At 36.8% G+C, this 27,211-nt stretch overlaps 3 protein-coding genes across 5 annotated transcripts in view; 2 read left to right on the forward strand and 1 right to left on the reverse strand.

The window, feature by feature from the left end:
* LOC132123508 (large proline-rich protein BAG6-like) overlaps positions 1–11,803 on the forward strand; it is a 28,192-nt gene extending 16,389 nt beyond the window's left edge. For both annotated transcript variants that reach the window (XM_059534166.1, XM_059534167.1), the window contains exons 20-25: positions 157–291; positions 2,402–2,455; positions 2,620–2,784; positions 2,948–3,055; positions 4,192–4,338; positions 10,895–11,803. In XM_059534166.1, coding sequence (XP_059390149.1) covers positions 157–291; positions 2,402–2,455; positions 2,620–2,784; positions 2,948–3,055; positions 4,192–4,338; positions 10,895–10,990 — 705 coding nt within the window. In that variant the 3' untranslated portion in view covers positions 10,991–11,803. The remainder of the gene's footprint in view (positions 1–156; positions 292–2,401; positions 2,456–2,619; positions 2,785–2,947; positions 3,056–4,191; positions 4,339–10,894) is intronic.
* A 6,865-nt stretch (positions 11,804–18,668) lies between these two features.
* Positions 18,669–21,010, reverse strand: LOC132123511 (tetraspanin-13-like). The gene is made up of 6 exons (XM_059534170.1): positions 20,727–21,010; positions 20,278–20,445; positions 19,967–20,047; positions 19,767–19,880; positions 19,233–19,343; positions 18,669–19,047 (listed from the first exon to the last, which is right to left on the reverse strand). The coding sequence occupies exons 1-6, from the start codon at positions 20,787–20,789 to the stop codon at positions 18,973–18,975; spliced, it is 612 nt and encodes a 203-aa protein (XP_059390153.1). The 5' UTR covers positions 20,790–21,010; the 3' UTR covers positions 18,669–18,972.
* A 556-nt stretch (positions 21,011–21,566) lies between these two features.
* LOC132123509 (ankyrin repeat and MYND domain-containing protein 2-like) lies at positions 21,567–26,991 on the forward strand. Of its 2 annotated transcripts, XM_059534168.1 has the most exons (11): positions 21,567–21,763; positions 22,169–22,233; positions 22,715–22,853; positions 22,926–23,024; positions 23,404–23,564; positions 24,095–24,160; positions 24,277–24,425; positions 25,008–25,143; positions 25,267–25,395; positions 25,488–25,617; positions 26,537–26,991. In XM_059534168.1, the coding sequence occupies exons 1-11, from the start codon at positions 21,697–21,699 to the stop codon at positions 26,641–26,643; spliced, it is 1,248 nt and encodes a 415-aa protein (XP_059390151.1). In that variant the 5' UTR covers positions 21,567–21,696; the 3' UTR covers positions 26,644–26,991. The 2 variants fall into 2 exon arrangements, with proteins under 2 accessions (XP_059390151.1, XP_059390152.1); XM_059534169.1 differs by lacking the exons at positions 21,567–21,763; positions 22,169–22,233 and adding an exon at positions 22,458–22,606.
* Positions 26,992–27,211: the final 220 nt, after the last annotated feature.

Here is a 27,211-nt window from a genome sequence, read left to right on the forward strand (position 1 = left end):
AAAGAAATATTACAATTGTATGTGCATATTTAAAAAATAAAATCATTAGCACGTATCTTTTCAGTGAGGAAAATGTATGTGTGTGTGTGTGTGTGTGTGTGTTCAAGTAGTCTCAATGAATCCCTAACATGAATTTACATGTCTCCTCTTTATTAGAGGACAATGTCAGCTGAGGTTAACCCTAGCCTGGTGAACTGGTTAACCAGTATGATGACCATGAGGCTGCAAGTGATACTGGAGCACATCCCCATCACAGAGGAACAGATCACTCATTACATCATCCGCACACAGGTTTGTTTCCACACATTTTGCATAGAATTATATATTTTTTCAGATTCCACCAGTTATGAAAGTTTGATAGTGTGAAGTGCTGGGTGTTTGCATCATCAAAATGGTCTTAGTTAACATACTGTGACCAGTTTTTAGATTGAATATGGCCTGTTCATTCTATTTAGCCATTAGAATTAGAATTAGCCCATGATTAGTCTCGAGTAGCTTCAGACTGAAGGTCTGAAATCTATGGCAGCTTTCAATGTCCAAGATCCGCACATGATGCCGTTTGACCATCATGTCAAAAAACCAATCACAGTTAGTTTCATTCATTGTCACGTTTCGAGGCGTGGAAATGTCGCCACAATAACAGACCGGTGTGTAAAACTCTTGGACATATTTTAAAGATTCTATGCCACTTTAAATATTTTACATACTTTTGAATATCCAGTGTTTAATTGATCCTGATAAGCACTAGTTGTCACAGTTGTAAACACGGCAGCTTTCTTCTTTCGTGAGGGGGTTTGGCGCCACGGTATCTTTGTTTCCATGCTGAATGTTAAAGAACGTGACACACACGTCTCCTGGCAATCCTGTAGAATCTGATGATGACTTCGACACTCCTGAAGTGTTTCCACTTTTGTGTCCCATATGCATCAGACGTTTAGCCAAAGGTCCGTGGGCGAGAGGCTGAGACTAGCCCATGATTTACTCACCCTCAGGGCATTCTATGCACATATGATATTACTCTTTCAGACGAACACAATCGCAGTTATATTTAAAAATGTCCTGGCTCTTGCAAGCTGTATAATGGCAGTAAATGGTGCCCCTGTTTTTGAAGCCGAAAAAAGTGCATCCATCCATCATAAAGCTACTCCTACTACACACGGCTCCGAGTGCAATGCAATAGTGTAAGAAAAATTTAGATTTTATTTTTTATTTTAAACCGTAATCTCCAGCTTCTGGTCGCTCCAGCAGGTGACTTCATGACATGGCATTCGAGTGTATGATATAGGCATAGCGAAAGGCACAACGTGAGCTCCGAGAAGAGAGTGACAAATGGGGAAGCACAGAGGAGAAAGCAAATTGTGGTGGCAGAAAAAGCCAGTTGTGCATTTGGATGTCCGAATCGGAATGCAAATAATTTTTATATAATACTGTCGTCAAAGATGCCATTTGAAGCTAAAAGCAGACATTTAAATGGACAAACTATATATGAAACCTTTTATGATTACCCTACTTTAAAGCATAAATTAGATTTTAATAATATAGGTCTATATAATATTCACATAAGGGACATAGTTGTATTAGCCCTAAAGTTAAAGCATAAAAATACTATTTAAACATAAAACATTATTCATTACATTTACCAATTTTATCTCACAATTCTGACTTTTTTTTTTCTTGTAAATGCAAATTTATTTCCTAGTTGAAACTTCTTAATTCAACTCAACCATTTTGAGTTTGTCAAATCTGAGGGTAAAAAGCTAGAAGTGTGGGAAGATCATAAACTCATGATCCTGAGCCAAGGGAAAAAGAGAGAATGACGAGTTGATTTTTCTTTACCAGAATTATCAGGAATTTCAGAATTTAAAGAAAATCTGAATTTTTAAATATAAGCTCAAAATAAGTTTTTAATTTCATGGCTTGCATAGACTGCTATGTTAAAACTGGCATTTTCTGCCACCAGATAGGCCCCACTCACAAAAAAATGTCATAAATGTTTGCAAACACTTAAATTGGTCTATACAGTTTGGAAGAGCCTGGACAATTTTTAATATAACTCCTATTAGATTCGTCTAAAAGAGAAATGTCAAATACACCTCTGATGCCATGAGGGTGAGTAAATCCTATGGGCAACCTCTGTAAAAAAAAAAAAAAAAAAAAAGTAAAATATAGTTAATGTAATAAGGGTTGTAATAATTCATGCATCTGGAATAAATCGAACCCATGACCTTGGTTTTGCTAGAACTAATTTCTAGCATTCATCTACAGGAACATGCAGTGGGGGAAAAAATCAAGTGCTAGCATAGCTTTTTTCTATTTAAATGCTAAGTTTCACTCATGGAGGTTACATGGCTCTCAAAGGATATTTTGCATTGCCTTAAAATGCATATGTTTGTGTTCTCAGAGTGAAGAATCAGTAGAGAGGCCCATACAAGATCCTGAGCCTCAGAATGTGGAGGTAAATAAACATAAAAGCATTTGATGCTGATTTACAGATTTACAATGAAATGCAGTTGCTTTGGTCATTGAACACTGGACATGTACGTAATTTGCTTTAGATGTTTAACAGTGTTCTCATGTACTGTATGATCTCATATATAACGTCTCCCATACATGGTTCAGATGGGGGACAGTCTCTCTCCAACACCTGCTACTACAGCAGAAGAAGCTCTTGCCTCCTCCCAAGAAGCAGGAGCAGTGGGAGGTCCAGCTAGGGAAGGAGAGGGAGCTATTGGAGGAGAGGAAACCGGAAGTGACGCTGAAGCCTGGGCAGCTGTGTTGCCTCCCGTCAGTATTTTTTTCCTATACTGCATAAACAATGTTTCCACCAAAAAATTTAGGAAAATATGACGTACTAGAGGCATCTGTTATCACGTTTTGGTGGTCAGATCATGGAATGCGAGATTCAATGTTTTTCTGAGTGTTGTTTGATGTGCTTTGTTGTTTGTAGGAGTGGATTCCTATTATCAGACAAGATCAGATCAGTCAGAGAAAGATCAAGGCCCAGCCTCCTCTCTCTGATGCATATCTGCTTGGAATGCCTGCAAAGCGCAGGAAGGTAAATATTCAGTTTCATGCAGTTACATGTTAACATTGAGACGTCTTTAGCCCGATCCAGACGGTAATTGTTTCTCATGTGGACGTCTGTAAAAATAAATTTACATATCAACTCAGTGATAAAACTTATGGATTCGGATGGCGATCTATTCACAGAGGAGGGAGTCAGTTATGTGATCCTACCAACCTGAGAACGTGCTAGTCACATGACCAGTCACATAATTGTCTGCTCTAAATAAAATACATTTTATTCACAAAATTTATTCTTATTATTGTTTAAAATGGAAAAAAAAAACATATATAAGTCGCACTGGACTATAAGTCGCATTTATTTAGAACCAAGAACCAAGAGAAAACATTACCGTCTACAGCCGGGAGAGGCTACAGGAGCACTGAGCAGCATAGAGCGCCCTCTGGCGGCTGTAGACAGTAATGCTTTCTCTTGGTTCATTTCTCCTGGTTCATGTCAAATTAATTTTGATAAATAAGTCGCACCTGACTATAAGTCGCAGGACCAGCCAAACTATGAAAAACAGTGTAACTTATAGTCCGGAAAATGTTTAAAAAGATGCACTAGTTGTATATAATTATATGCAATACAATTATGTATCCTATATATCATTTTATAATACACATTTTAAAACTGTACTGCATACCTGCTGCTGCCATAATAAAGAACGCTTCGAATGTTTGCGTGCTTTTCTTCTCTTTCTGGTCCCAGTCGCTGTGAGCAGTTATGAAGTATTGTTCTTTTAAATACTTTTCAGCATTTCAGAAATAAATACGTATGCAAATTACACCGAAGTACAACAGTTAACGTACCTTACAGTGTTTGGGAGTGCTCAAAAAGGGTTTAAGCGCTGAATTTTGAATCGATTTATTCTTGTAAACACAGAGATATGGATTCGGACGGCAATTAAATTACCACACGACCTAGGTGTTTGTCAAAAAACAGTTGGTAGTTTGGCTGGGGACGGCAATTAAATCACGACTACCCCTTGTAAATGGTGAAAATTACTTACATCCCCCCTGAGAAACATTTACCGTCCGAATAGGGCTTTTGTATACATTCAGACTGGTTTGCCTTTCCTGAAGCATCACAGTAAACAATTTGTTTTCTTATTGTGTCTCCCCTAGATGGTAAAGAGTGATGGGCCCAAACTTTCACTCTCTGAGGCAGTAAGTCAAGCCGCCAAGTCAGCTGGTGTTATGCCCATCTCAGTTCCCAACGCCCTACAAGGGGATTTAGAAAAACCAGAACTTCAAGAAGCATACAGTGAACAGGTAGCTAGTGTGAAAAGATGTTTTCATATTATGCCTTTAAATATTTATTTTTTTTTATATTTTTTTTTTGTAACATTTTTTTAAATATATATTTTTAGTTAACTATAATAAGCTTGATTTGTAGTGTGTTCTTAATATAACAATTTTTCAGTATTAGGGTGTATTCACACCTGTTTGGTTTGGTTCGATTAAACTGAACTTAAGTTTGTTTCACCCCTTGGTGCGGATCTTTTCGGCAGGTGTGAATGTTAAGTTATGTTTTTTTGGTTGTTCAGTTCAGTCTTGTATGGGGAGCTGCTGTGGTTGAACGTGTTTGAGCAGTAAAAAGTGTTATTGCTAAGAACAGTTGTGGTTATTGAGTCAACATTGGTAGCAGCATTTGACGAGAAGACGGCATACGAATGTTGGAACCATGAGGTTGAAATTTGGAGACGTATCACTGACTTGGACAGAAAGAAACATCACTGTTTCGTATGGGAACACTTATACCATCACGCCTGACATATATCTGGGATCCGAGGAAAGCACCAAGCCATTGCCTCGTGCGGTGCCTCGGCAACTGCAGAAGTGATACGGTGAAAAGAAAAAGATTGACAGTACGAGGCGTGCACAGAGTTTGACCGGATCACAAGAGAAAGCAAATTACTTTTTGAATTACTACATACTGCCGGACTAAACAGCTAGCACTTACAGCTTGTCCCAGCGTCTATTTCACTGATATGAAATCAGCCTTGAAAATAATTTTTGGATATTCTGTTTCTTCACCACAAGAGGACGACAGTGCAGTGCAGAGATAAGATAGGGAAATTGGCTATTACACGAGATACTCAGGTAAATGGGGAAATAAGTCAAACATCACACAACAACCCCAAACTGTGGCTCAAGGCACAAACCCCCTTGATAAATATGGGAGAAGAACGAAATGTGCAATTTGCCAAAGGACTTATCACTGGTCAAAGGACTGTCCAAACAAAAAGGAACATGTAAAACTGACAAATGATAAAGTGCTAAAAGATTGTTGAAGAATGTAACATTACTTTGTTTTCAAATGAATCCTTGTCTAACACAGAAATTTTCATGGTGGAGGCTTTAGGATCAGCTGTGATTAATGCAGCCTGTATAAGAACAGTGTGTGGAGAATAATGGCTCGAGGATTACACAAGTGGGCTGCCACAGAGTGAGTTACTGAAAATAGATGACAAACAAAGTTCAAGACCTTTCAGATTTGGTGATGGCAAAGTTTTTCACTCCACAAGGAAAGTTACCATCCCAGCAAAAATAGGACTTACCAGATGCAAAATATAGACAGACAGAAGTTGTTCCTGCAGATATACCAATGCTCTTTAACAAGGCTTCATTGAAAAGAGCAATTGTATGGGATTTAAATCCTGCCATGATTCAAAACTGAAAATAAAGGTCTGAAAGGTTGAAACTAAGTGTTCGAAAACTCAAAATCTTACAAAAAAAGTTTAGCAAGATCGAAAAATAAGATTTGCAAGCTTGCAAAATGTAAAAAAAATAAAAATATCTCTGCAAACATTGTTGTTTTTGAGATTTCCTTCTTCATAACTGCAACTTTTTTTTTACGATGTTGCGCAAAGAATTTTTCAGAGTTTCAAATTTGTCAGTGTTCTCCCATTGTGTTAGATTGTTTTCCAGGTTTGAAACCTTGTAAATGGCGATCTGAAAACTGGTGTGCGAATGTGTGAAAAAAAGTTTTGAAACTCTAAAAACAGAGCTTGGCAGGCTTGCAAAGTGGTAAAAAAAAATTATCTCTGCAAACATAATTTTGTTTTTGAGTTTTCCTTCTTCAGAAGTGCAACACTCTTTTTAATGGTGTTGTGCAATCATTTTTTCAGAGTTTCGAATTTGTCACTGTTCTTCCAGTGTATAGTTTGCTTTCAAGATTTGAAACCTTGTAAATAGTGATCTGAAAACTGGTGTGCGAATAGGTGAAAAAAAGTTTTGAAACTCTGAAAACTGAGGTTCGAAAGGGCGAAACTTATTACATTGCATTACATTTGCACTCCTATTGCAGACAATTTTTTCAGAGCTGAGTTTACGACACCCACTTTGCGGAGATACGCCCATGCAGTTGCGAGCTTGCGACTCATGTGATTTGTGGCAGCGTTGTCACGCAGTTCTGCTCTGAAACTCTGAAACTCAGACTGAGTGAAAATGAAGCTTCGCAACTAAAAAAAGCCTGGAGGGAGGGCCTTCTGCTCTTGGCCAATGCTTTGCTGTCTGCTGACGTACAGTCCAATCACAAGTCGTATTTACTGGAAAGGTGGGATTGACCGACTGCTCCGACATAGGACAAAAGCGCACAGGATACAGAGGATGCACAGATTTCTGGCCACAAGGCGGTCCCGTCTAGGATGGCGTGCGGTCCGGTTCTAAAATAAGTTTAGCGACTTCTCGCTGGAATTCACCGTACAATTGCCAGTAGCCACTGAGTTTACCACTGATAGTCCGGCGGCTAATGTAATAAGTTTCGCCCTTTCGAACCTCAGTTTTCAGAGTTTCAAAACTTTTATTTCACCTATTCGCACACCAGTTTTCAGATCACTATTTACAAGGTTTCAAATCTTGAAAACAAACTATACACTGGGAGAACAGTGACAAATTCGAAACTCTGAAAAAATTATTGCACAACACCATTAAAAAGAGTGTTGCACTTCTGAAGAAGGAAAACTCAAAAACAACAATGTTTGCAGAGATATTTTTATTTTTTTACATTTTGCAAGCTTGCAAATCTTATTTTTCGATCTTGCAAAACTTTTTTTTTGTAAGATTTTGAGTTTTCGAACACTTAGTTTCAACCTTTCAGACCTTTATTTTCAGTTTTGAATCGTGGCAGGATTTAAATCCCATACAAGTGCAGTTCCGGACATTGCAAATGACAAAAAGGAAACAAGTGAGAACAAAATAAAAATGAACAGAAAACTGTGACAGAAAATATGACAACAAAAGAAAAGGAGAGAGTCCTGTTGAAACTACACAGACAATTTAGAGATGCTTCAGCTGATAGACTGCAAAAATTACTGGCCTGCTCAGGTAATCATGATGATGAAAGCAACACAATCCTCAAGTACATTAAAAACTGTGATACATGTAGCAGATACAGCAAGCCAAAACATAAGCCTGTAGTGTGTTTTCCTATGGCATCAGCCTTTAATGAGACTATGGACCTACATGAGCTTGAGCCGGGAGTTTGGTATTTGCACGCTATTTACCACTTCACACGCTTCAGTACAGTGAAAATTGTCACCACAAAGAACCCAAAAGAGATAGTGAAGCACTATATTCACTGCTGGATAAGTGTAAATGGTCCTCCATGCAGACTGTTTAGTGATAATGGAGGTGAATTTAACAATGATGAAATAAAGGACATGGCTGAAAAGTTTGACATTAAAGTTAAAAGAACTGCAGCATTACAGCCCATGGAGCAATGGCCTTTTAGAAAGGCACAATCAGACCCTCACTGAAATTTTGCTGAAAGTGAAGAGGGACAGCAACTGTGACTGGAAGACAGTCCTAGATTGAAGGCAAAGAACTCTCCGCACAATGTCCATGGTTATAGTCCCTACCAATTAGTGTTTGGGCAGAACCCAAATCTAGCCTCTGTCATCACAGATAAACCCCCAGCTCTGGAAACAAGTAAGAGTACTTGGATAGCTAAGCAAATCACAACCCTAAATGGAATGAGAAAAGCATTCACAGAACCTGAATGCTAAGAGAGAATCAGAAGAGCTTTTCGTAAGCAACTGTGGCCCATTCATGACAAATATGGATCGAGGGACAAAGTGTATTATAAGCGAGTAGATTGTAACGAGTGGAAAGGTCCAGGTGTGGTCATAGGCCAAGATGGTGTGGTGGTGGTATTTGTCAGGCATGGGGGAACCTATGTTCAGTTGCATCAGTCGAGACTAAGAAAGCTGGATGATCCACAAACAAAACTGGAGAAAACTGACAGGGAACATTAAAACATGAAAATCCCACATTAACATCGGCAGCAGATCTCAGTTACAACGAAAGTGAAAATGAGGAAGTGATACCATCAAATGATGGATGAGAAATAAAGTTTTGATAAAGGGCTGAAGTACATTTATTTATTTTATTTTATTTATTTATTTATTTATGAACATTTATCAGAGGATCAACCCCATGAGATGAAACATCTCATATTTGATGTGAGATGTTTGAGAACAACTGATATAACATATTGCATATAATAATAATCCCAAATATAACTGACAAAGTTAACATCACTATATATGTACGTATATAGGTATGCATAAGCACATGCATATATACACACAAACATAACATGACACATATCGATGGCAAATTTGAAATGCTAAAAACATAGACTAGTATTCTGAAGATGTGTTAAAAAAGCAGTTCGGAACAGAGGAAAAGATCTAAGCGAGCGAATGGATGCAGGAAGGCTGTTCCAATCACGAGGGGCTCTAACACAGAAAGCATGTTTCTCAATTTCTCTCTTAACTCTAGGAACAGTAAAAAACATCTTTTCGTTGTGACAAAGGCTATATTGTGAACTGTAAGGCTATTGAAAGTAAATACATTTAAAAATAAGATGAAGCCAATGATATTGTCTTCTGGCTGAGGGTGCAAGCAAGGACAGCCGTTCATACATCACACAGTGATATGTCCTATAGGGGCAGCGAAGGACGAATCGGCACATGCTGTTGTATACCACATCAAGAGAGTGTAGACAAGTGGCAGTGGTGTTAGCATATATAATATCTGTATTGAGTAGGTAGCAACAACTGATAGACTATTCTTCTCCTAACCTGAAAGTTAAAGCAGTCTATAGACTGATATAATGTTTTAAGAAGAAAGCTAAGTTTGTTGTAAAGCATGTGTACATGAGCTTTGAATGAAAAATCAGTTTCTAGCCAAACACAAAGATATTTAAATTTTTCAGTTGACTCTAAAGGAGAAGAATCCAGAAAATGCAGAATAAGATTATTTCTATCTATCTTCTAGAAAAGCATACAGTAAGACATGTTGTAAAGAATAATTTATGTCAGGAATATTTGGTTTGGAACAATATATAATTGTATCCTCTGCATAAAGAACATCTCCACGAGATGGGTGTGCACACTAAAAGAAACAACTGCTGGAGTTCTTCCTAAAGCTAGGCTTGTTGGGGATTCTTGCATCTCACATGGATGACTTTATTTGGGGTGGTACAGAGCTCCACTGCTATCATTCCTCAATAGAAAGGTGCCTTTCAAGTTGGACAGGAAGAGCATGACAGTTTCAGCTATATTGGAATAGTAGAAGTACATTCTCTTAAATAAAAGTACAACAAGGAACGTACATTAAAAATCAGCTACCCATTCCAGTGGACTCCACCAGAGCAAGACAGCTTGCAGCTTCACTGACAGACGTTGAGATGGACATGCTGAAATCAAAGATTGGGCATATATTGTGGGTTGCCAGGCAAAGCAGACCTGACATAATGTGTGACACATCCATCTTGGCATCTAACACAAAACATGCTACGGTTCAAACCCTGCATTGTGCAAATAAACTGATCAGAAAACTAAAATCAGAAGAGGTCACCTTGAGGGAAAGACAGTTCTATTAAATTAGTGGTGTATAGTGATTCCTCAGTGGGAAAACCTTCCAGATTGTGGGACACAGGGTGGACATTTCATCATGCTTATGGGAGAAACCTTAGCAGGAGAGACTTTGGCACTTGCAGATGGGATTGACAGTGCTGTTTTCCTCGCTACACTCTACTCTGAGATTACCACTGGTGGCTGCTCATGCAACAACTTGCCCATTTTGTGTATAACAGACAATCATTCCCTTCTCAATGCTCTCAAATCTACAATATCTGTCAACGAAAAGAGACTGTCTAGAAATCAGCAGTATGAAGGAGGTTAATACACTCTGGAACTGTTCAGAAGATCTTGTGGTCAGCCACCAAAGAGCAGTTAGCTAACTGCTTGACAAAGGCCTTCTGGCCTTCTGAAAGCTCTCAACACAGGCCTTTTTGGAGCTGCTGTGGTTGAACGTGTTTGAGCAGTAAAGAGTGTTATTGCTAAGAACAGTTGTTGTTATTGAGTCAACATGAATACAGTAATCACACTCGGGTGCGGACCAAACAACCGCACTGAGACCCAGCTGAAGAGGTGGTCTCGGTCCGGTTCCAGACGAACTCTGGTACACTTGAGAATTTCTGTCCAACAAATGGATGACCTTTAGCACATGTGTGGTTTTGTTTACAAATTTTGGTTCACTTGCAAAAAGGGCAGTGTGATAGTGAACCACACCAAAAAAAAAAAAAAAACGACATTGTATTTGGTCTGGACCAAAGCAGGTGAACTAGCGGACTATCCTGGTGTGAATACACCCTTAGTTACCCATAAACTTTTAATACACACAAAACATGGAGCATTTCCAAAAACATACATTGCACCTGTAGAAATTTGTATTTTATTATATATTGCTTTTTTTAAATTGCATTTTTTTTTAAATATATGTATTATCTAACAAGAGTTTTGTTGTATTTTATCAGCTGAAAAGCGACATCAAGAAACGAGTAAAGGAGGACCCAGATTACAATTCCAGACGGTTTCCTAACACACATCAAGTATTTCCTCCAGACTCATAACTTTTGTACCTGACAGCTTACATTCACCTCAGCCCTGTTCTTTTTGTGGGGCATGTGTTTTATTTGCACAGTTATGTGTTATCAGATGACTTCACACCCCACATTTCTGTCTATACTTTTTAATTGACTGATTATCTGCTTGCTGATCCCAAACAGCAGATGTGCTGTTGTACGTGTTGGTCATGTGAGGCTGGAGGTTCTGAGTGTGATCTGCATACTGAACATCTGATAAGTGTCTTTTCCTGGTCAATATAGGCACCTGTATGTTAATGTCTGTCTTTGATCATGTGTGGCTGGTTGGTGCAGTTTGCTGTCTGCACACTGAACATCTGATAAGTGTCTTTTCCTGGTCAATATAGGCACCTGTATGTTAATGTCTGTCTTTGTTCATGTGTGGCTGGTTGGTGCAGTTTGCTGTCTGCACACTGAACATCTGATAAGTGTCTTTTCCTGGAGTCAGGCACATGTGTGTTAAGAGTTTGTCTTTAAGCCACCTGCCAGCATGCTGTATCGGAACTGTTGTGTTTTTATGATTCAGTCTGATTAATAACAGTATTGTAAGTTGTAACTGAATCCAGAGGAAAGTCATGATGAGAACAGAACTGATAATGTAGAAAGCTACATTATTGCAATTATTGCAGATTCTGTTGTTTAAAGCTTTATTGCATATTTAATATTTTGGTTTGCCTTTCACCTCTACCATGGCTCTGCTATGGCTTAATCTATGATACATTGCTAAAAAAAATAATAAAAACTATGTAATTTGGAACCATGAATGTAAAATGCCTGAAATTAAACAATTTTGCACCGGTTTAGTGAATATTGTTTTTGTTTCTTTTTGTCAAATCAACAATGCATTTTGCATGAGGTAAAAATCCACTACAAATTAAATCATCCAGATTTGAACCTTATCACAGAATAAAATGTACCAAAACAAAACTTTGTAGAATGATTTATAAATGTCTGAATTTCCACACCTTTGGATGTTTATGAAAACTTAAAATGAATAGCTCAGCAAAAAAGTTAAAATTTTCTGAAAATGTACTCACCCTCAAGTCTTCCAAAATGTAGATTATTGTTGATCATAAGAGATTTGAAGGGACTTTGCGTTCCATTACTTGTTTACCAATGGATCCTCTTATTTAAAGTATTACATTATGGATATTGCCGTTTATTGCTGTGGCCACATCTGCTTTCCTTATGCCTCCTGCGGCGGGATTACGACATGTTCACGCAAGTGATCAGAAACCTTTGGCATCTTTCTCCTGTTTGTCAGTCAGTGGAAAGTTCTCTTTACTGTCCTAAGTTATTATAACTGACCATAAATATCTCAAGAACGGTTTCTTCTTAGGTGCATGTGCAATTATTGTTTTTGGTTCACTGAATAAGTATTATATATATATATTGTTTAAAGGGGTCATATGATGTGTTAAAAAATCTTAAAACCTTTAAAATCTTCCTGGTCTACTGACATGCATGACATCTGCTTTATCATTTGATGTGCTTCTTCGGGCGATGATGCTGTGTCCTGATTGGTGCACAGTATTTAAAAATAAAAACGGAAAGATTTTATGTATTAAGAGTATTAGAGACTGTATTGCTTATTTGAGTTGAAAACAGTTTGTGTCTGAGGAGCCTTGCTGGTTTATTTGTCCCCTTTGTCTGTTTTATGACACTGATTTTGGATTGCCCTTTGTTTGCTTGGGCTAGTCACAGTGTTGGTCCTCCCTATTTTTAAAGTATGAAAACTGATATTTAGCTGTGAAAGGGTGTGCTTTGGATGTGCACTTAAACGGACACATTGCTACACTGCACAAATAAAAACAATCAGTTATATTACAGAAATATTATGTAATCATGTCATCTTTGTCATGGGGATTCTCTCTTTAGTGAAACACAGAAGATCTTTCTCCTAAGTGATAGTGTTCAAGAGGGGTGAGACATCATCTGACTAGGCAAGGTGGCTACCAGATAGGCATCAGGTAAGTATACTGTATTTTCTTTCCTTTTAATAGGGTAAGACAGAGGATAAAAACTAGACAGTTGTTTATTTTGGCCTGGTTGGCTCCCATATTCAATTTACAACAAACTCATTGGCAATTTGTTGTATATGAAATTCATTTCATGTTGCACCCTTTTCCCTAGACGGGGAGTCACAATCTTTTGTGGCAAGTCTCACATGCTGTTTCTTGTTCCATGCAGCTTTTCTCTTCACAAAATGTTAACTGATGGCCTGAAGTCTTGTGTTACCTGTGGATTATTGTGATGTTTTTATCAGCTGTTTGGAATCTCATTTTGATTGCATCATTCTGATTGCATCCATTCACTTCAGAGGATCCAGAGTTGTAGAGAATTCATCTTTGAGACAAAAACAGAGAAAGAGTAGACAACAACAACATACCTCTTCTGCTTGTCATCTGTTTATCCTTTATGTTTTATTGTTCCCTGTGTGTTCTATTGGTTACTCCCACTGCTGGCTGTACCTGTTGATTCAGGTGCACATTAGTCAATGAACTTGCCTGGTAGGATTAAATCATTAGTTCAGCTTCTGGTAGTAATGGGGGGAGATCAGTTCAGTACTTTGGCTGTGGCCTTAAGGGGAGGCCTTCACTAATCTGATTTCTTCTGCCTCTGATTTACTTCATAAACTATAAGAGAAGACTTCTGGGACCTGAAGTTCAGGAGGAAATTTAGGTAGGTGCATTTTGACTTTCAGACCGAAGTTATACCATGACGTACTAGTAGAAGTCATCTGCAGTAAACTCTTTGCATAATTTGATTTGCAAATACTCTGTGTAGATGTCACATCTTCTCTACTTGAAAGGCAAACAAAAAAAAAACACTGATGACTTGTGCAGTTTTTTTTTATATAGGGATGAATTCCCTTTAGCAGCACACACATTGAATCATTCACTTACATTTATGCATTTAGCAGATGCTTATATCAGTTTTATGCTTTTATCTGACTTACAGTCATTCAGGCTATACATACTGGGAGTTGAACCCACAAACTTTTGCACTGCTAACGCAATGCTCTACCACTGAGCCACAGGAACTTGGTTGATGTGAAGCCATTTGGTTTTCTTCCTCATAGCGTCCTCTATAGCAAAGCATTAAGTGTATTCTTAAAGCTGAGCAACATCATAAATAAATACTTTATCTTTAATTAAAAGCTAACACTATTAATTCTGATTTGACTGTTTATCATAAATGAAATACAGACTAAAAAATCTGGGTTGCTTACATTCCTTTCTTCTGTATACATCTGTGAAACTGTGATATAAAGGATGAGGAAGTGCTCACACCTCACCTTGAAAACTTGTTTTGAGAACAGGAACAAATCCACCACGTCGAAGTAGATTGGGAGTTAAAAGGTGTCGTCATTCATGATGTAATAACATTAATTTGCATGTGAGTTACAAGTGAAGAGGAAGAGATAGTGTAATGCTGATCCAGGTTTCTGCCAAGTAAAACATTTCAGACAAGGGTAGGATGCTATTTTAAAGTGGTAAGCCATTGAATTAATCTTAATTTTGAAGTTAATATTTTTAAGCAAAGAATTGACTGGGTAAATTTTATTGCAATTACTTTTAATTTGATAAAATAATCTGTAAAGATGTTACATAGAAGCTTGCACTGAAAAAGTAATTTATGGTTCAATATCTAAAAGATATTTAAATTAGATATTTAAATAAATTGTACAAGTTCCTCATAAAACAACATACCCTGATCATCGTATTCAAAGTTTATATTTTAATTCAGCTAGTATTTCATCTTGTGGACTATATGTACGCATCGTTATGTGAAATAGTATGTTTAGGGAAAAGAAAGAATCAACAAACAAGATTCTGCTAGAAGTGGATGTATTATTGTTTTCTGAAAATCCAGTTCTTCAGGTTTTGTGAAACTCTTCTTCAGCAATTTAAAAATGTTTTGTGTTTCATTGTTTTAGGTGCACCAACCAGTTACAAGTGAAACACAGAGAATCTTATCTGAACTTGAATTTCTCAAATGTGATTATATCAAGATGACGGACAGTAATGAAGATCAGCGAATATTAACAATTCTTTCATGGAATGTAAATGGTTTTAACCGTAAAAGGTCTGAGGTGCTTCATCATTTAAGTCTTCTAAAGGCTGATGTGGTCTTTCTTCAAGAAACTCATGTAGGTCCAGATAGAATCTACTCATCTGGGAGCATCAAAATTCAAGATTTAGAATGCGATTACATGGCGGCATTCACAGTATTTAAAGGAAGTTCACGAGGGGTGGCCGTACTTTTCAAAAAGAACCTTGGATGCGGTGGTTTCAATGTCTATTGCGATGAAAAGGGAAGATTCATAATCATTTTGTGTCAAATTTGGGGGCATGATTTCGTATTTATCAACATGTATAACTCAAATGATGAAAAAATTAAGCTGAAAGATTTCACACAAATTTCGACCCACATCCCACATTCTGCATATCTGGTGGTCGGTGGGGATTTTAACACCGTCATGGACGCCGACCTTGACAAAACATCAAATTTACGAAACCGAAGTCACACAAAGTCTTTCGATGCTCTCCAATGTTTTTTGGAAAACTTTAGCTTGTTGGATGTCTGGCGGTGTCTTTACCCGGAAGTGAAAAGCTTTACATATTTCGATAGGAAAGGTCAGTCGAGATTGGACTACTTCTTTTTGCAAAGTCACGATTTAACAAGTGTAACTGCCTGTAACATTCACAAGAGACCAATGTACTTGGATAAAGAAGAATATGTTTCCGATCATGCCCCACTTTCAATTAAGATTCAGACAAATGGACCAAAATGGCAGTTCGATTCTTGTCTCCTTGAAGATAAAACGTGTATGGACCACCTTTCAAGCATAATAAAGAAAATTTCACAAATAAATACCAAAAGGAATGAATACATGTGGCCAGGAGTGAAGGTCAGACTTGTTTGTGAGGCAATAGCTCACACAAAACCATCAAGACATTCAGACATGATTGAACTTCCTCAAGAGATGGACCAAGGAGGTAGAGCTTTTCTTTTCCTACTCTTGTTTTGGATTTAAATATATTTAAGAATTTTTTTGACATCATTTCTTTTTCAAGGTCATCCAGATTCAGAATCATCCATTGAGGTTCTTCATACGCCAAATACTACCAAGAGTCTCCTGAACTTCTTGGATCATTTATACCAAACGGAGAGATTCGAAGAAGTAAAATCCACCCTGATTACTGTTCTAAGTGAACCTGTTTCGAGAAAAGAGATTCTGGTCGCTATACTGTCCTTGCCTCAGTCTGAGAGTCTAACAGCAGATGGACTAACAGTACATTTCTATAAGCGTTATGTTTCTAAAATTACTGACCTTTTACAAGTGTTTTTCAACCAAATCTTTGACCTCAAGCCAATTAAACAAACGGTTTTCGAATCCCTGAGCCAAGGCGAAAACGATCATACCTATAGCTATGATATTCCATATCGCTTAAATCCGATTGCAATAATGAATGTGGATTATAAAATTCTGGCTTTGATTCTGGCGGAGAGGTTGAAAAGTGTTATTGAACATATTTTAAATCCAGGTCATAGTAAACCACACCGTTCTGTTCTAGACCGCATCAGTGATCGAATCCCAGTTTTGATTATTTCATTAAAACTAGATCCAGGTGAACTAAAATGGCAATATTTGTTTAATAGCTTAAAGTGTGTAAACCTGCCTGACCGGTTTAGATCCGTGTTGAAGCTGTTTTTGATGGCAGACCACAGATCACAAGGTCTGAGGGTGGGATGTCCACTGACTCCGTTACTAGTAAGCATCTGCCTTCTTCCTCTGATCAACTCCATTAACTGTGAGAACAGGGTTTTGGGGCCTAAAGTTCAAGGAGAAACCTTAAAGTCAATCATTGATGAAGACAAAGCCCTGATTTTTCTTTCCAATTCGAATGAGGCTTTGGATAGTTTTGAAAAGATGCTCAAGGATTTTATTGAGACATCAGGCTTCATCATTTATGAACGATGCTCTGATGTATTCATAGCAGGTTCCTCTGGCTTCAGTTTAGCCAAAGATAAATTTAAGCTGTTTAAGAGTACAGGTCATGGATTATGAGGTTGTGTACATTAAATTATTGTTAAACTGTCAGAATTATTGTATTAAACAACATGATTTAATCGGTGGAGGGTGCTGAATCGATGTTGTTGATTCGACGCTGGCAGACACAGACTCCCATTGTTTGCCGTCGTTTCGCGAAGATGTCGCTCATTTCACTGTGTTGTTACAATGACTATGGTCGATTCTAATTTTCAAAAATGTTTAACCCTTTAAAACTGAAGGTGAAATAGATGATATTTATACTAAATAGTTGTACTTTATGTGAGGAAGAACACTATTATAAAATGAAAAAAGATTCACTCGTCGCCACCTACTGGTGTACGGATGTACAGAAAGAGTCACCGACTGAAACTCTTTGTTGAACTAAATTAAATTATTTGTGTCAATGAATGAAAATCCCTTGTTTTAGAGAAATTCATGTTTGATTAAACATCTTTTAAAAGCCTTGAGATCTTTAAATATTATAATTTTACTTAAAGTTTTTGTCTTCTGTTTAAAAATAAATTGATATATTCTTCTAATAAAAATAACCTTTTAACATGATTTACCTTAGCCTGCCTGTGGAGTCTTTGCTATTAAACTCCAATATCATTGTGCCTCAAATAGCTAATTGTTGTTTTAGATGTACAGATGGCTCGCTACTGTGTTTAAGAATTTATGTTGTTAAAAAAACATTTAACATAAATGCATTGTTTATTTTGTTACTTTTCACTACACCACATATGCCACGTAGTACTGTAAGACTTTGGATGTTAAAAGTGCTAATTAACACCTGGCCACTCTTGTGGGTTTGCTACTGTTACAATTAGAAATCGAAGAAGGGTAAAAACATGACAGGTAGACAATGGTGTGATGTAAGCAACACAGCTACAACAAATAAAATTGATAATTGGTGTGTTACATTTATAGTGTGCATTTATGGCACCGAGGGCCCCCCATATAAAATTCTGCTTAGGGCCTCATCAATGCTTGGGCTGGCCCTGTCTCACTGTACAATCAATATGTTATTTATGTATACTCTGTATGTTATAATGAGAAGATTCAATTGTATAACTCAGCACGGAACAAAAAATGATGCGTGTTGTAGTCTTTAGGTGTGAGTGTCACTGCACAATTAAACAAATGAAAAAACTAAAATCACAATCTGCCAAATTAATCTCATGTCAATTCAAATGTATTGTGATGCAAATCCAAATAAATGTGCAGGTAAGTATGTTTGGTATGTTTTCACTGCATTCAGCAGAGGGCAGAACTGGAGCATCACAGTGAATGCATCTGCGTAAACCGGCTGGACAACCTCTGAGAGAGTCGCACCATTGGCTAATATGTGAAATGCAAACAGATGATGTAGAGGTTCCTGGTCATATCCTGATCAGAATGATGTGGAAGTGGGTTGGGTGTAGCTTAGGTTTTAGTTTCAGTGTGCAAGCTTATTACTAAGCTTAATGCAATGACCATATTGTTTGATTTAAGAAATTTATTTTGTTTCCTTATAAATATTTTCTAGTTTGATGATTTATAATCAGAAATGAAAGATGCATTGTCATGTCTTGAATTTTTCATTTTTATTTAGCAGCTCTTTATCATGGTAAGTGTTGTTCAGTTGGGACCAAAGTTTGAGCCCAGGTAACCTACTTGCATAGTCAGTGTTGAGAAATATATATGTACTCCACCAAAATGCAAATCATAATGGCTGTTCTACAAAGAAATATTCTTAAAGTTAACAGAACATTTAATTTGCTATTGTATCCCCCAAAAATGAAGAAATTGAGTGTGTTATCAAGAGGAACTACAGATCATAAATAATAATAATAATAAAAAAGTCCACTCAAGAACAAAAATTAATTATAACTGAAAGTCTTGAATATGTGTGTCCAACAAAAACGCTTTATTAAATGAAAGCTCCAGGATTTTGCCGGTAATCTTTCTGATTCCTGTATCTATATGCTAGCAAGACACCCAGTATCTGAAACAGGAAAAATAACAAAATTAATATAAAAATGTATTTATTAACATCTCAACTTGACAAAAAACTAAGAAACAAGCACCAAACCTTAAATACACTCACTGAACTGTTAACAGCTTCATTCAGTATTTCCAAGTTTCCTTTTACATGTTTTCGGAATCAAATGATGTCCAGTATTTGCTCACCTCTGTAAAACTGAAAAACAGACTGACTCCTCCAACAAACTGCAGAGTGTCATCAGCGTAGGCCTGGATTATAACTGAACATGGTCTACATGTTTGATTCTTGAAACAGGCCTGATGTCAAAGAGAAGACAGAAATAATGCAGAGGATAATCTTTACAACCACAAAAAAATAAAAAAACTGTTAGTTCATTGCATGTAAACAAGATTATCTCATACTTGGGTGATCATCTCAGACTATTTGCGCAAGCATCAGCAATCATTTGTAGAAGTATTTTTCATTTTGTTACTTAATTATGATTTTTAAACAAAAATGGAAGCTTTATTAATCATTAACCTAACACCTTGAAATACAAAAAAAAATAAAAAATTACCAAATCTCATTTACTTCCATTTACTGGAATTTTAAAGGGTCTTTCTAGAAGCTTGCTGTTTTTCACATTAGGTTCAATTGCAAGGAACTTCAATTTGAAATGTAGCAGTAGCTGCTTAACAATTCATTAACCTCGTATTGAGAAGCAGAATAATAGTTCTTACAGCGACACAGCTCTCATTGTAGTTCACTTGAAGGAAGTCACAGCAATCCAGCGATCTTTCCAGATCCTCCTGCATTGATTCAGACTTATTCCATCCTGTCTCCAGGAGAAGATTCTGCAGGAGAACAAAGCGTTTGGATTTAAAACGTAGGATTGAGGAAACCAGTATCAACGTGTCAAAGTATTACAGACTATAATTACCTGCTGTTCTTTATTAATCGCCAAGCAGGCACATGACACTGAAAACTGCACAATGAATACCATTAAGAGAATGAGCATGTACTAAACGCAAGTTAAGGTTGTTTTACCATCATTTAGGACAAATTCAAAAGCTGTTGATAACAAAGGAAATCCTTTCAAACACAAAAGTCTGAAAAATTGGTAAATGTGACTTTATGGCCCAAACTACAACACAAACTAAGACTGATGTGTTGAACAGAGATAAACCTTGTATAGACATACACATTATTGATAAGGAGAGAATTTCTTGAATGAGTAACTTGGAAGGATACAAAGAACAAGAGAACTTGATGATGCTTCACAGCTCCACACAATCCCATAACGGCCACGACGATCAGAAACGAGCCAACAGCGATGACAGCAGCCATTACCCTGAAACTAGAGACCAGTCCAAACCATTTGCCCCATGCTGCAACACCGACCATTAAAAGACTGACCATCTGAAGAAAGACAAAAAAGAAGTCAGAAACGGATGGTTTCATTTTAAGGAGTGAAGATGCTCAGAAAAGGCAAAGCAATATCAGGATAACAAATTCCATAAACATTAATTTCACAATTTACAGCACAATTTAATGAACTTACATATTGGTACTGTCAATGTTATAGTAATGAATACAAGTAACATATGTTGTTAAACTTTTAAATAAAGACAAAACGTATTGTTAATGTAAATAAGAACAAGTCTTAAGGACTAAATTCATAGAAACTGTTAGACACTTACCACATAAATAAGGTTTAAGATACAAAGAGAAGTTTTGGAACAAACAAACCCGCCACAAGCCATGATGAAACATCTAGTGTACACTTAAACCATATTCCGCAAATATCCTCTAGGGCTATATGCAAGACTTTCCGCTCTAAGGCAAGTCATCTGTTGCTAGAAGTTGTCTAGGATTTGCTTCGGTAGACAAGTTTAACGCCATTGGTCCGTTCTTTATCTTTATGCAAATAAGCAAAGTCCCCATTTGTAGGCTACTATTATATATCCCAAGGTGAAACAATCATGACAGAAGTCCGACTCATTATGTCGAATCGGTTCTTTCGAACAGGTCGTTTGAAAGAATCTGTTCAAAAGTAGTTACTAATCCGTGCCCGCAAAAGACAGTTATGAATTCAGTGAGTCAGTTGTTCACTCAAGAACCGACTCAGTCCGATTAGTGGACAAAATTGTCCAGTCAAATGTTTGAAAGAATCATTCTGTGACAGGTTTCTGATTCATTGGTTTCACTGAATATATCCGACTCGTAAGAACGTTTCGTGTATAGTTTTAAATATTCAATATTATAGGTCTGTTTTTGTCAAATATAGTATATTTTTATGTTAGGCTACTTATCATCTCATATGAACAGTCCATTATTTTCAAACAACGTTAAAGCGGTGGGATTATTTTACATCTATCTTCAATTAATATCAATTTATTTAATGGAAACCCTAATTCTATTAAGATGCGTATGAATTAGACACACTTACATTGATTAATGCCTTTTATTATATATAAAACAATCCTAAAACCACAATAGAAAGCACACTTTAGGTGATTACGCCCCCGTCTTTTGTTGCAGTTGGTTCCGTCCGTCCATTTGCGGACAGAAACGTGTTAAATTAGTGGATCAGTCACAGTATACAGCCATACCCATTACAGTCAATTTATATATTGTTTATTAAAACCGTCACTCACTTAGATTATAATAATGTCTGCACCACAGAAAGGAGACCTGACCGACACGGAGAAGGATCTACTTCTAGTTATTGCTGCAGGTAATGATAGCATGATGCTAACAGGCTAAACTGCAGATTAACACGTTAAACAGTTTAGAAATGTATCAGATGAACGATTTAATTTACAAAATTTGCAAGCTGTGGTTGCATAAATATACATAATCCTTTGTGTGTTTTTAAATTAATTCTTGATATGTTACGTGATAATTATCTGCATATGTATGCAGTTAAACAGGTAACGATATGCAATCATATGATAAATACATATGTTTAACTTTAGGTCGTTTAAAGTTATTTAAGCATTCTTAATTCTTGTGTTGCTTGGTGCTGAATTCCTCACATTATCATTATGATTGTTTAGCATTCGATGTGCATTGAGGCTCTGGTGTATAATTCTGTACATTAAGGTTGGCCAGTGTCTGATCACTGATTGAATATTTGTAGGTAATGTGCAAGAAGCCTCCAGGCTGCTTGGATCCAAAGATGTCAGGGTAAACTGTCTTGATGAGGTAAGGAAATTAAGTGTCATTATGTATTATAATAACAGAGTTTCAAAGGTGGTTTAATCTATCACTCTGCTAATAGTAGTTTGTTCTTTTCAATGCTTACTTTCTGTACAAGAAAACTTGCTGTGTAGGTTGACCTGTAAATCAGATGTCACTGACACTTGTGGGCATTCAGAAATTTAGCATTACATCACTTGCTCACAATTGGATAATCTGCGGGGAATGAGTGCCGTCAGAATGAGAGTCCAAACAGATGATAAAAACTTCACAATCAAATATGAGTGAACTTGCTTGAAATGCTGAAGTGGGAAAGATGACTTAAACGTAAAGGAACAGAACATTTGCTGAAATTTCATATTCACAGGTTAATAATACTGTGAGTGCTTTTGGGAGTTGTCAGGGTCACCACTGATTACCCATCGTTCATATCTAAGAAGTGAAAATATGCTTTGCTGATTATTGCCATTTTGCATTTCTTTTTCAGTATGGCATGACCCCTCTCATGCACGCCGCATATAAGGGCAGGGCAGACATGTGCAAACTGCTGCTGCAGCATGGAGCAGACGTCAACTGCAACGAACATGAGCATGGATACACCGCACTCATGTTTGCAGGACTCTCAGGTTTGAATCACAGTTGCCAAATTCCTTTGGTGCTAGTACTCATAATTTGGCTGTATTTTGTATTCTGTACAGGAAAGACCGACATCACCTGGATGATGTTGGATGCTGGAGCTGAGACAGATGCAGTGAACTCAGTCGGCAGAACAGCAGCACAAATGGCTGCTTTTGTAGGTACAACAAATTTTGGATTTATGTGGAAAAATGTGATGTACAGGTCAAATTAGGAATAGTTCCTCAGTACATTACTGTGCAAAAGTTGTGGGTTGGTATGGTGTTTTTTTTTTTTTTTTTTTTTTTTTTTAATAAAAGAAGTCTCTTATGCTCACCAAGGCTACATTAATTTGCTTAAAAATACAGTAAAAACAGTAATACATATGTTATTACTATTTAAAAAACCGTTTTCTATTTTAAATGTAATATATTCCTGTTTTTTTTTTGTTTTGTTTTTTAGAAATAATTTTAATATGCTGATTTGGTGTTTGAACACTAGTATGTCAGATTCAGAGAAGTTGTAAGGTGTTTTTTGTTTCCAAAACTATTTTTCCTACAGGGCAGCATGACTGTGTGACGGTCATCAATAACTTCTTCTCCCAGGCGAGGCTGGATTACTACACAAAACCACAGGGCCTGGAAAAGGAACCAAAACTCCCTCCTAAACTTGCTGGAGCGCTACACAAAATTATAATGACTACCAACCCTAACCCCGTAAAGGTACTTCTTTTGTTTTTTTGTTTTTGGTCTGAGCTATATCCCCATATATATGTGGGCAGCACAAATAGCAAAGCTGTGCCTTGAGCGACCTGAGTTTGAGTTCTGACTCAAGATCCTTTCCCAGTCCTTTTGCCCTCTCTCCTCTCCCATTGTCTTTTGTCTATCCATATACTGTACTATCAAAATAAAGGTGGAAATGCTCATGAATACAATAAATACAATACTTACAAATGTATTTTTTAAAGCAAAAATTAAGATTTCCAGAGAAAATAAATTTTAAACATCTTTTCTAGTCTTCCTTTGATTGATTGCACTTTATTCTCGCCATGAATATAGCCTTAGAAGCTGGTATGGCATTTAAAAGAAAAGAAAGAAGAGAAAGAAAGAAAGCAAAAATGGCGCAATATGGTCTTTTTAAACCTGATGACTATAATGCTGATAAAAAAATCATCAAACCACTAACAATGGAAAAAGCATAATTGATCCTGAATTGTTAAGACTCGATGTTCTGTTGATTTATTTGGCTGCAGATAGTGATGTTGGTGAAAGAAAACCCTCTGCTGGTGGATGTGGAAGCACTTGAGAAGTGCCGCAAGGTCAGTTGCATGCGTTCTTCATTATGTAAGTGTTATAGAGAGTTGAGATTCATAACAATAAGCTTGCAGTAATTGAATTGAAATCTGACCCAACTTGAATAACATTGTTTTTCCAGGTTCTGGAGCTTATCTGTGAGAAGTGCATCAAACAGCAGGATATGAATGAGGTGTTGGCCATGAAGATGCACTACCTCAACTTTGTGCTGCAGAAATGTGGCTCTTTCCTAAAAGAGCAACAGGACAAACTTGATGGCCTAATCAAGAGGTAATATACATATACATATACATATACATATACATATACATATACATATACATATATATGCAACCATACAAAGGTTTGGTTTAAGTCAGAATTTTTAATCAGCAAGGATGCATTAAATCGATCAGAAGTGACAATAAATAAATGTATAATGTTACAAAATATTTATGTAAGTAATAAATGCTGTTTTTTTTCTTTCTATTCATCAAAAATCCCAAAAAATTTAAGCAGCACAACTGTTTTCAACAACAGCAATAATAAATAGTTTTGGAATGCACATTAGAATGATTTCTGAACGATCATGTGAAGACTGAAGACTGACATAATGGCTGCTGAAAATTCAGTTTTACTATCACAGGAATAACTTATATAGAAAATAGAAAATAGAAAACAATTATTTTAAGTCGTAATTATATTTCACAACATTACTGTTTTTCCATTATTTCTGATCAAATTAATGAAACCTTGGTGACTTTCAAAAATGTTTAAAAAAAACTCTTCCTGACCCCACAACATTTGAACAACAATGTATATATGTATATAGAGTACATAAAATTTACTTGAACTAAAAAAATATTTTCTCAGTCTTTTGAAAGGGCGAGACAGTGATGGCTTCCCAGTATTCCAGGAGAAGTTCATTCGGGAGTGCATTAGGAAATTTCCATACTGTGATGCCACATTACTGCAGCAGCTGGTCCGGAGTATTGCCCCAGTGGAAATTGTGAGTTTGATTTACAGTGTCCTCTATTTGCTCATGTAGAAAACACTGGAAGTGTCATAGCCTCAACTAGAAAGACTGAACCACATTCTGTGTATGGAAGCCTCACCAGTCCTTTTCTGACAGGGAAGTGACCCCACTGCTCTGTCAGTCCTCACGCAGGCCATCACGGGACAGGTGGGTTTCATGGACGCAGACTTCTGCACAACCTGTGGTGAAAAAGGAGCAGGTAAAAGATGCTCCATCTGTAAAATGGTAAATATCAGGATTCATCTTATGACTTCTGCACTTATTCTGTGGTTTCTTGGTTTGCTGAGGTGCTTTTTTAAATATGTGCATTTCTTCAGGTGATCTACTGTGATCAGTCCTGTCAGAAGCTGCACTGGTTCAGTCATAAAAAGGTCTGTAAGATGTTACAGGAGCAGAGAGAGAAACATGAAGCGGAGTCAGCATCACGGCTACAGAAACAGGCCAAAGGTATCCAAATCAGATTGACATTTATGAGAAGTATCATGTTTTTTTGGCATTGTACCATGGCATTACCTTGGCTTTGACACGTTCTTTGCGAATGCCCCATATTTTCTGCACTCACTTTATTTAATCTGCAACATCACAGCAAGAACGAATTTTAAACCAAATTATTAGATTGCCATCGGAATTGAATATAATAAGATTAAAAAGACAAGAGTCATTCATTTTGGTAATTTGTATGTTTTAATTTTTAAGCAGAACCAAATTGGTTTTTGATTCACTAAAAAGGAACATACCAAAAATCAAGCAGCACTGTTTACGCTGTATGTTTTTGATTCACTTAAAACAACTTTATCATTTATTTAATTCTGAGTCATTTGTTTCAGGAACCAAGCTGCGGTGTTCACACAGTAAGGTTTTGATTCACTACAGCTATTTACTACCAGAATTTTTTTTGAAGTTAAATCATTACCTTAAGCCATATCACGATTCTTTCTGTCTATCCCCAAATTTAAGACTTCTTGAAATCATAATCAAGACTTTTCTTACACCATTTAAGGTATTTAAGACTTGTTATGGCCTTATATTTGTTACAACAAAATGTAAGACTCTTTAAGGCTTTTTTCTTTTTTTCGTTTTTTTTTTGCACCCACGGGAACACTGGTACATTTCGGTAGCCGACTGGAAAACACAATAATCCCGGGACATTGGGCTACCGATTTTACGAGCCCTGCATTCGTTTCAGGAATCAGGCTTCACTGTTCACAATATATATGTTTTTGATTGACAAAAAAAGAACCAAATAACAAGAGTCATTTGTTTCAGGGATAAAGCTAAGAATCAGTTGCAATCATTTAAAAGTAAAGCATTGGAATACATGTTTAGCTGAGGAGGACGTAATGCAAGCTCTCGTTTTCTTTCATAGCTGAAAGTCATCAAGCATTGGAGGAGACGACGGGCACTATGGAGGAGCTCTCTGTCAGTCAGAGTGAGACCACCAGCTCACAGACCATCCCTCTAACCACAGACTGAATCACAAAGAATCACACCACTTCAACCCAGCAACCATCATCGTCATTGAAGACCCATCGAAGACAAAAGAGAGCAGGTCCGTGACGTCGCCCAGAGTTACTGAAGGTTTCTTCATAATTCTCATACAGGATGCTCTACTGAAAGCACATAACGTAAGGGAAAACCCACCAAAATGCATAGGGAGAATGGTAGATTTTTAAAAGATTTTTTATTGTTGTTTGTTTTAAATAGTCATTAAATGTTTACATTTATGTTGGGAAAATATATGTATTTATACTTGTGAAAATCATGTATGTGTGATGTAGTTTTTGCTGTAGGAAATATATTATAATATTTTGCTGCAAGACATTGATGCCTATGCTTTAAATTTCTCTGTCTGTTGTTATGGAAAAGGAACAAATTAATAGCAGCAGGTTATGTGAGTCTTTATACATCTGTAGAATTTATTTACATGCAACAGGTATTTTTATTTTGGGGTGATCTGATTCTGAAATACAGTTATAAGGTTTCACAAATAAATAGATTTCATGTCCGTAAGTTCTAACTATTACATCAAATATTCTTTGAT

This window comes from Carassius carassius, chromosome 41, assembly GCF_963082965.1.
Source record: "Carassius carassius chromosome 41, fCarCar2.1, whole genome shotgun sequence".
Classification (NCBI taxonomy): domain Eukaryota; kingdom Metazoa; phylum Chordata; class Actinopteri; order Cypriniformes; family Cyprinidae; genus Carassius; species Carassius carassius.